Source organism: Sitodiplosis mosellana, unplaced genomic scaffold, assembly GCF_009176505.1.
Source record: "Sitodiplosis mosellana isolate CC-2019 unplaced genomic scaffold, AAFC_SMos_1.0 Smas_scaffold_6272, whole genome shotgun sequence".
Lineage (NCBI taxonomy): Eukaryota > Metazoa > Arthropoda > Insecta > Diptera > Cecidomyiidae > Sitodiplosis > Sitodiplosis mosellana.
Genome location: NW_022601513.1, coordinates 1 through 10,506, shown reverse-complemented (window position 1 = coordinate 10,506; position 10,506 = coordinate 1). Strand labels below are relative to the sequence as shown.

The window sequence follows — 10,506 nt, the reverse complement described above, 5'->3', positions numbered from 1 at the left end:
TGAGCCCATTCTGACTTACCAATTCGGACTGAGGGCCTGATAACCCTTGTAAAATGGTACATTTGTATGTGAAGTACTCAATAAAAGCATTTTCTAGGATTTTGTTCAAGGCAAACTGCAATTTTTGTACGAAAATATTAGGGAACCGAATACCTACTTGCCCATAAATTTGATCCAAAAACGACATTTTTTGGAATTTCTTCCGAAAATGACACTTTTGTATGAAAAATCATTCAAAAAGCCATTTTTCAGGGTTTTGGTCAAGGCAAACTGATATATTTTTTTGCAATTTTTTTCTGTCCAAAATCGACATATTTTGAAAATTTTCTCCAAAACGATCGAAATAGCGATTTTTTGAAGTTCTAGGAAAAGTTTGGATTACGTATGTAATTCGTTTTATTTAAAGTAAGTATTGCATGAGCACACCGAATACAATTCAATGCAATGTGATAACTGATAAGAAACGTTGTCTAAATTACATGGAAACACTTTAGCAATAGTTCCATGTAAATTTAGCGATAACCTTTGACTACAAAAAGATGATGTAAAGAGGATGCAATGTAGCATATTACGTTCGAAAGTATGTGTCGAGATAAGAAAAACCCGACCTCCGTTTTGCGATATTAGCTCCGGTTTCAGAGTAACGCTTATGCGAAGTTTGCTGGCAGAGATGGAAAAAACACTCTGTATGTGTATGCCTGGTCCAAAAAAAAAGTTGTCTCTCATCTGAAAAGTCCGACCAGTTCGGGAAGATATACCTCAAAAAAATAGATTTTGCGCAAAGAACACATATGAGTACCATATAAAATTCCGTGGCAAGCCCTATATCGAAATTTTCATGACAGTGTTTTCGGAAGCCATTTTAGATCGCAACATTTCGACCAATTCTATTATTCTAGCCAATTTTTGGTAGAAACTAATCATAAGGTTTCGTTTGAATCGTCAATATCTACAACTGTTACCAAGACATCAGAAAGAATGGCAATTTTTCTGTATTTTTTACATTGTTCAGTTTTGGATTTGTGTCGTGTAGCGAAAACCAGTAAAAACATTTTGGTACTTATGAGATTGCGTTTTGGATGAAATTTTGCGACAATTGATACAGACATAAAAGACAAATTTCTCACCAAAATGAGCAAGTTACGACCATGGGCTTCTTTTTGACAGCTAAGAGCAAATAATTTCTTCCTTGGCTGCTTTTGAACATCTAGTATGATCCCTTACAAACATTTTGAGTGTTTACATGACCAAAATCGATAGATATTCTTACATATTTCTAGCCTTATATTCGATTGGTTCGATTTCAACTCTGAAATTTGAAATGTTTAAAATAAGTAGAAAAACTGAAGAATATATTTCGGTATTTAATCATCTTATTGTTGCTAAACAGAGTTATTTTTGATAATATTATTATGTACTATAAATAGTTTGCAAAATAATCGGCTTGAATATTGTGACTAGTGTTTTGCTCATTGATAACGAATCCAACTATGAATTGACAAGGGTACGTTTGTCAATGCCTTAATTGTTATTTTCCGATTTTTATCATTAGAATACCAATCAATGTTAAGTTATTCAATACTCTCTTTTGTATATTGATTTGATTTAAGGCATTATGTACATATCTTTCATTCATCCCGTCATATAATTGTAAAAATTGGCAAAAATTTGAGCCAGAATGTTTTCTTCGATCAGAAGAAACCATACAAGAACGTAACCAATAGTCGTTGTTGATAGCAGTTGTTCAACAGCAGCGCTACATATCCAGTAGATTCAATGCTCTGCATCCAAGCGTCACATAAAATGATTTCAGTCATTTTGAGTGGTAAATCCACACACCGGAGCGTCATTCCATTTTAACCTCGTCCAGAGGATCTTCGTCTGATTTTATTATCTATTTGGGACATATAAGAATAAAAGTAATAAAACAGCCCAAGGTCAATTTGATTGTTGATTCGAAACATCAACTTTTATTGATGTTAAAGTAATTTCATTTTTAATGTGGAACTTGAACATTTTCATTTCTACGTTATTTGAACATAAATTCGATTGTATTTCTTCATTGGTACTTGGTAACGATAAGCTATAATGTGCAGATTGCGAATGCGAATCATCACTCGAATTGGAACTGCTTTCCTCTGTTGCATCGCTTACTTCATCTATTTCGACTGCCATTGAGGATTCGTTATCTCTATCTTCATCATCTACGCCATCATCATGACATCATAAGGTCATACCTATTTACAAACAATGAAATTATTCTTCGAGAAATTGGAGCTAAAGATTTAAAACTGTTTATTTTAGCTAATCAAGAGATTCATTATTTGAGGCAGTCTAGTTTTCTTACAGAATTGAAAGAATTATTATAATTACAAGTTCGGACTTGTAAAATTACCATTTACCCTGACTCGTATATGACATATAAGTCCCATTGGTCCCATTCAGAAAATGAGTTCGGGTTTTCTCCAGTAATGCTGTGCAGCTTTACCTGAAATGTTTCCATGGTTGATACGATTTTCAGTTCATTAGCAGTTTCATATTATTATTCAGTCTATTTGCTGATATTTAAGAGATTCGGAGAGAAAAATCAAGCAATCAACATCTATTTTTGACATAAGAAATATAAAAAATTTATTGAAAAAAAGTTTTGCCTACATATGCATCATATATTCTAAATAACAACAATTCTACAATGTTTTCAATAGGTTAAATACAAAACTTCCAATAAAATTGATTAAATGGTTAAAAAAAGGAATAAAAATGGGCAAAGTGGAAAAAATATTCTATCTATTGTGGCTATTGTGATATAATTTTCTCGAAATTATAATATTTATCCAATTGATCGTTGCAATTGTGCATAGAGAATGTTCCATGCATTAAATATTTGCCCCTTCCAATCAATTCCAAATCAATGGTTTCTTTGTGAAAATCGTCTAATTTCCGAAAATCGCCGCCCGATAATTGGATCATCCATGTTGTGTATGGACTCAAAAATGCCTCATTATCAGCAATTTTACGATGCACATCGTTCGGCCCAACCCATTGACCATTCACAAAGTGATGAACAATTTCAACGTTTCGATCTAATGGTATGCAGTAAATACGTTTGTTACAGCGATAGTTATTATTTCCAATCATTGTCATGTTAATGAGAAAACCATTCAATCGTCCATTAAAACGATTTTGTGCAGTTTCATTTTGCAATTTGAATCGAAGTTGGATTTCATTAAATTTGACCGCATTTAAATCAACGCCCTTCATTATATCAGCTGCAATAATGATCGATTCGCCTTTGAATAAATTTCGAATTTCGTTTCGAATTGTGTGGTGTTTCCATATATAAAATGGTGGTAGAAGCTCTCCATCAAATCCAATGTCACTAAACGTTACATTCTCATATTCATTGGACAGAATCTTTTTTTCTTTGATCGTACTCTGCAGCGATGTGATTTTTTCAATAGAATTTTCGATCAAAGATGCGGTGTCGTTCGTTTTCAAACTCAGTGGCAAGTCATAGTTTCGTACAAATAGATGAACGACTGGAAAGTAATGCTGTGCTACAGCACGCATGGCTAAATTGTATTTTTCCAACACCAGATTCGATTTGATAACGTGCTGTAAGCGAGTGATTGCGTCGAGAAATACGGGATCTTCAACACGGATTTCAATTGCATTCGGAGATGCAATATTCGCAATATACTGGGCCAATTGCTTACTTTCCACATACGATTCAATGTGATCGTAAACATCGATCAATGTGTTAATTCCCTCGTCAATTTTTGTAAAACACGATTGCAAATCCAATTCGATCGAAAATTGAAATTTCATGAGTTTTGCAAATTGTAATTTCAAATCGCGGAGAAAATTTTGTATTTCCCATTTTTGCATATCTAATTCGGTGCGCTGTTTACCGGTTAATTTGTCATATAATTCATTGACTTTTTTATCCATCAACTCAACCTGCAGCATTGTATTGTTGGAAATTTCGTTGTGCACTGCTTTCAATTTTTGTAAATTTTCTTTTGCTACTGAAATCGAATCGCTAACGACCTTCAATTTGTTTGCATCACTTTTATAACGGTTAAATACTTCAACCGCCATTTCACCAGCACTTGCCACTGTTTGCGCATGACCAAGGAAACGCACATATTTGTCAATTTTTCGTTGCATTTCCGGCTGCCGAGCTTCTAATCCGGCCTTCCTTTGTTCCATTACTGTTTTTTCTTCCAATAATAAGTCTTTCAATTCATTTTTTTTCTGATCGATTGTAGCTGTGAATCGTCGATTATAAGAACCGTCTTCCATATCCTTTATGAATTCCTTACATTCTTTCACTTTTTCTTTTATTTTTTCTTTTATTTTTACATAATCGCTTTTCGATGGCATTGCGGTTGATTGCATTCCCTCATTGTCATAGTCTTTGATTCTAGTGTCGATTTCGGCAATTTGTGCTTTGAATAATGCAGCTTTATTGTTAAGTTGGGCACTCAGTTGGGTGAGAGATGTTCGAATTACTGGTAATGGAGATATTACGCCTATCGATGGATCCCCTGTACCAATCACTAGACTTTCAATAGTCGACGCCGCAGAAGTTATTAGTCCACCGGCAATCGCCCCGTGTGGACCGAATACACTTAATAATGGACTAAAAATTTTAAATGGAGCCAACGTACTCCGAATTGCCATTGCTTTTTCCAAATCTCTTTTCTGTTTTTCGTATTTGATTATATCATCGGCTGCTGATTGTTCCTTCTGTATTGTTTCGTGTACCATTTGATCTATATGTTGATCGATTTCATTGAAAAGACCATCGATTGTCGGTTTGATTTGTTTTTCTATCAATTCATGTGCTGATCCCATTTTTTTATTTAATAAACTTTCATACTGATTTCTATACTCAATAATGGCCACTTTTGATTCGATTTCTTTTAATTTTTCGATTGATTCTTTGACTGAACCAAGAAATTCGTCCAAATCGTAAACGGTATTATTCCCAATTCGATTTTTCATGCCGAAGATTTTACTTAATGCTGCTGTATATAAATAGCTCAATATTTTCTTTTCTTCCTTTTTGATCGGCCCATTTATTGCATGTTCGGAGATTCGATGCAAAAGCGATTCATAAAATGGTGCCAGCGAAATGTGATTTTCTAATTTGAAAAATTGATGCTCTAAACCGTCCAGTTCATCGATTAAACCAAGTATTTTGTATTCGTCTACTATCTGCGTATTTTTTGCAATTTTCTCTAAGAATGTGCTCAGTTTCCGTTCTCGAATATTTGTTGGTAGTTTTTCCCGGACATAGCTCTTGTATTTGTTTATGATTCGCCACAATTGTTTAAATTCAATTGTTATTTGTGGTTTTTGGCCTTTATCACTCAAACCATCCGTTCCATTTGTACTTGGGTTGGTGTAAGTATATTCAGAATATGATCTTTCTTCTTCTCTGTATGGATCATAAACACAGACCATATTGCGCCCATTGACTGCTATTTTGCCACCTATTCCACCTTTCCCTGCCGTTCCACTGTTAGCTAGATTATTTTATGAAATATAAAGAAATAATTTTTCTAATCACTTTTCCGAGGCATTTATCTCTGACAAATCATTGTGATTCATAAACAGGGCCGAAGTAAATATTTATTTAAATAAAAAATATTTAAATAAATATTTCGACGTTTTAAATATGATAATAAATAATATTTACGTAAATATTTTGGCGTTTTTGCCTCCATATATTCGACATGCAACGAAATCAATACAAATGTCTCTATTCTTCGAAAACACACATTTATACAAAATTTGCAAATTTTCATTGTTGTCAACTAGTCAGCGCTATTGTTATTGTTTAAACTTATCACTATCATCGACCAATGAAATTAATTTTAAATAAGTGAAATAAATGTCTGTATACACAGTAATATGTAAAAGTCTGTATACTATACAGCAAATTTATTTCTCATTTAAAATATTTATATTGGGGTTTTCGTTGTATGCAATTAGATGTTTTAATGTAATCGCGAGGGACTGTTTTTGATTGTGTCGCCAGTACTTTTCAAATCACAAAGATGTTTTGAGCGACAATCTTCTATCATTGTTGTGTGAAAACTTGAAAAAAAATGTTGCCAATGCTTGTAATCAATTGGAATAATGAAAGAGACACTTCCATAAATTCTTAGGAAGATCCAAGAATTGATTTTTTACTTTTCCGTACACAACGTGTCAAGGGAAAGTATAGGAATTGGTCCCGAAACCTTTTTTCGCAAAATTAGCTTAGATCATCATAAAAACTCATGAAACGCGTAGAAAACCACTTTTTGAGACACTTTTCCGTTCGTGTGCCGTCGTTGTCGTCGTTTTCGTTGTCGTTGTCGTTGTCGTTGTCGTTGTCGTAGCTGTTTGTAAACACGATAACTCAAAAAATAATTGAGATAATCCAAATCTGAAAGTCCCAAAAGTTTTGTATCCAATAAACTTAGTTTAAGTTCGAAGATGAGCCATTTTCGATTTGATGATGGGGTACTTGCCCCAAGAAAAACCTCAAAAAATTGACACTTTTGTATGGAAGGTACCTGTAAATCGACTCCGATTGGCTTCAAACTTTCTGGGCTTTCATTGTTTGAGAGAAAATGAGATTCTGAAAGTTTGAAACCAATCGGAATCGATTTACGGGTACCTCCCATACAAATTTTTTGAAATTTTGGCTAAAACTACCGATTTTTGGACAATTTTGTATGGGAGGTACCCGTTAATCGATTCTGATTGGCTTCAAACTTTCCGAGGTTTCATTTTTTGAAGAAAAAATAAGATTCTGAAAATTTCGTGTTGATCGCATGTGCAGAAGTTTGGTTTTTGGCCCTCAATTTTTTCCAAGAAAATTTCGACAAAAATTGAGGACAAAAAATCAAACTTCTGCAAATGCGATCAACATGAAACTTTCAGAATCTTATTTTTTCTCCAAAAATGAAACCTTAGAAAGTTTAAAGCCAATGAGAATTGGTTTACGGGTACCTTCCATACAAAATTGTCGAAGTTTTAGTTAAAGTGACCGATTTTTCACTTTATTTTTATTATTATATTTTCACTGCCTTTATTTCAAGAAAATTCAAAAAAATAACCAAAAGTACCTACAGACAACGCAGGCCAACGGTACGGAAAAGTTCGGGATTACCAATGTAATTCTTTTTATTTATGATAAAATTTGCAATGGTCTTTAATCATATTTTACCGCATTTTATAATGTGCAATTAGAGGAAAATGGGACTTTTTCAATGGTAGTGGAAATTAGATAGTGCAATCTCCATTATTTTTGAAAATTGAACGCGGATGTGTTACGCAGAAAATTGCAATTTCCTAAAAATAAGACCTCAAAATAGACATACTTCTACATAAAAATGTATTTTTCCAAAAAAAAATGCCTTACAAAATTAGTGATATCAGATGAAAAACCTCTAGACGAGGTTAAAATGGAGTGACGCTCCGTATGTGGATCTACCACTCAAAATGACTGATATCATTTTTAGTGACGCTTTAACGCTGTATTACCTCTAGATACAAAGTTCAGAAGTGTTTTTCGCATTCACTATTGTAAAAATTTATTCAAAATAAGGAAAAATATCGCGTCACTCCATTTTAACCTCTTCTTGAGGTTTTTCATCTGATATGGAATAAGCTGAGAACTGTTGTCAATTTTAAGTGGATATTTCTATGGAGACGGTTGGTCGATTCTCAAGTTCAAATGCATATCTTGAGCATGCACCTCGTATAAGAACCAAATTTTCTTGTGGCGCCATCTAGATGGCTTGCGTGGCGCAATGTATTTTAAATTGTTAGCTAAGTTATTTCAGCTTAGTACAGAACCATTTTTGCCAAAGATACAAAAGCATGCTCGAGGTATGTTCAAATGCATTTTCTGATGCAATGAGCTAGAGGCTTTCTAGCGTTACTTCATTCATACCAGATGTCCCATTAGGAAAAAAGTTCGAAATTACGTGTATATATGAGAGTTCGACTTTCAGCACTAGGGCGCTGTGATAGTGATTTGCGCATGTCACTGGAATTCGTTACAAATCTTCGACACCGTATAATGTGCACTAAAATGATTCGAATCATATGAGATTCGTGCGAATCATTTCAGTGATAAATGCCTCATTAACTTGAAATTCTACAGATAATGCTTTTTTCCCTATATACATTACCTGAACGATTGGAAATATTTACGCGAGATTTTACGTCTATTTCGAAAATTTTTATGATTCCGGAATATCCAGCAATTCCTGGTTTACCACCATTTCCACCATTTCCAGGTTGTGTACCAGTTTTTCCTTTCACCTCACTTTTCTTAAAGAAACCATAAAGACCACCGGGATGGTCTTTTCTTGTAAATTTGAAACCTTTGTCAGTCCACTGTTCTTCTTCGCATGTTGAGAAGGATGTAAAAAGGGAATGACAACCTTGCCATGGAGGTGGATCAGAGCCATTTACTCCATCTGTACCTATTGGTAACATTTGATGGTTAGTAAAATTAAATTATCTTGATACATATATGTATATACAACAAAAATTTGAATTTATATGCCATTGAAATGTGTTGCTTAGAATAAGAATGGGAATACAGAAGTGTTTGAACTGAATCGCAACAAGAAATTTGCTTCTTAAAAACGCAACATGAAAAATGGGAACTTTGAATGTGGTCAATTTGTGTGTCATATTTTTTGCAAAAACGATAAGAGATAACGAAATGTTAACTTGAACACAGTTTTGGGTTTGGTCAAGTCCTAAAACTTCACTGAACACACTAACTCATTATCTCTTATCATTTTCGCGAAAAACACAAAAACCACATTTTATTAAAAATTCCCATTTTCCATGGTGTGTTTCTAATGAAGCGACAATTCATGTTGCGTTTTTAAGAAACGAATTTCTTGTTGCGCATTTTCATTCTCACCAATACAAATATTCTATACATCAATATGAATTGAATTAAATGTGATTGATAATCAAATGATTCGAACCATTGCCACCATTTTGTCCAGCTCCACCGTCGGCCCCATTTGAATGAACGGACAACAAGTGTCCATTGTTGAATTCATCGCCAATGCCAAGAAAATGGCCGCCCGGTGTGCCATTATTACCAGCTTTACCGTGTTCTCCATTTCCAGGTCTATTATTTTGATCACCACTTTGAGCATCAGTCATATTTTCTCCTGGTTTTCCATCCAAGATAATTTTATGCTCGCGCAAAATTTGCCATACTGGTGATATGATGGAAAGTTTAACTTGTTCCCCCATTTTATTAATATCCGCATCGAAGATGATTGCGCTTAAAGCAAATATATCAATCGTTTTTGCATTCGACCAACACGAATGGTCGACAACATCACTAGCTCGTACCATATATCCTCGAACAATAAATTCACCATTTGGCGAACATTTCATATCTGGCGTTTCACCAGAAATATTGAGTAATCGTTTCAATGCGTTTAGTTCATTTGAATTTAATCCCAATCCTCTAATTTCGGAATATAAATAACTATTTATTGGTGTGAGAACTTGTTCCAAATCTGTATCGTCAATATTTTTTACATCATTTTCTTCGATCCGACATTGCGCTTGCATTTTTGATAAATCATCCTTTGGCAATGTTGTTCGGAATAATTCATTATGGAATTTTATCAAAAAATTATACCATTTTTGTGCGCTGGAAAGGCTTTCCTTCATTTTCCCAATTCTCTTTATACTATTTTCTGGCACAGTTTGTATGGTTTCGTTTCGAATTTTCAACAAAAAATCGAATGTTTGAATATGTGTCATGGTATCGTTTAAATTGTTTGGAGATACTCCAATTTCCAATTGATTCACGAATGAAATCAAATCAAACAAGCACTGTCGCTGATCGGTGGTGTTGATGGTGCTTAACACTCCATGGGCTAACAAGAATCTATCGTGTAAAACATCTAAATCAATAATATTCCTTTGATTACGAAATTGTTCAATATCTTCGCAAATCCTTTCAACATCAATTAGGAAATCATTTTCCAGAAGATTATCGATCATTTGATCAATGTGTGACCCATATTCCGAATTAATACGGCGTAAAACATTAGCTATTTCTTCAACATTTTGCAATGGCGAAATGACGAATGTTTTTTTGTTAGCTTTTGTTAGAAAATCTATATATTTGATATTATTTCTGGCATTATTCAATAGCTCCGACGATACACTAATTCTCAGAACATCAATTGCATTCAATAAACCATACACGAACGCTTTCAAGTCGTATGTTTTGATGTGGGTTAATAAATCGACTGCCGTTGATACTGTCTCGTTCAATGCCTCAACGTTTGGAATATTTGTTATTTTTTCCACGTAAAATTGCTGGATGGTATTCAATATGTTCGATATCGCTGGTCGTAGTTCATTGTTCAAAATTTCATCGAATAATTCATCGATATCATTTTTTAGCTCATCCGATATTGTGTAATCAAAATCATCCGACGTACTATT

The 10,506-nt window shown here is 33.9% G+C and overlaps 1 protein-coding gene across 1 annotated transcript; it reads right to left on the bottom strand.

Moving 5' to 3' along the window:
* Window positions 1–2,605: 2,605 nt before the first annotated feature.
* LOC129579606 (uncharacterized) lies at window positions 2,606–10,500 on the bottom strand. The gene is made up of 3 exons (XM_055469759.1): window positions 9,015–10,500; window positions 8,199–8,495; window positions 2,606–5,534 (listed from the first exon to the last, which is right to left on the bottom strand). Exons 1-3 carry the CDS (start codon window positions 10,054–10,056, stop codon window positions 2,797–2,799), a joined length of 4,077 nt encoding a protein of 1,358 aa, XP_055325734.1. The 5' UTR covers window positions 10,057–10,500; the 3' UTR covers window positions 2,606–2,796.
* Window positions 10,501–10,506: the final 6 nt, after the last annotated feature.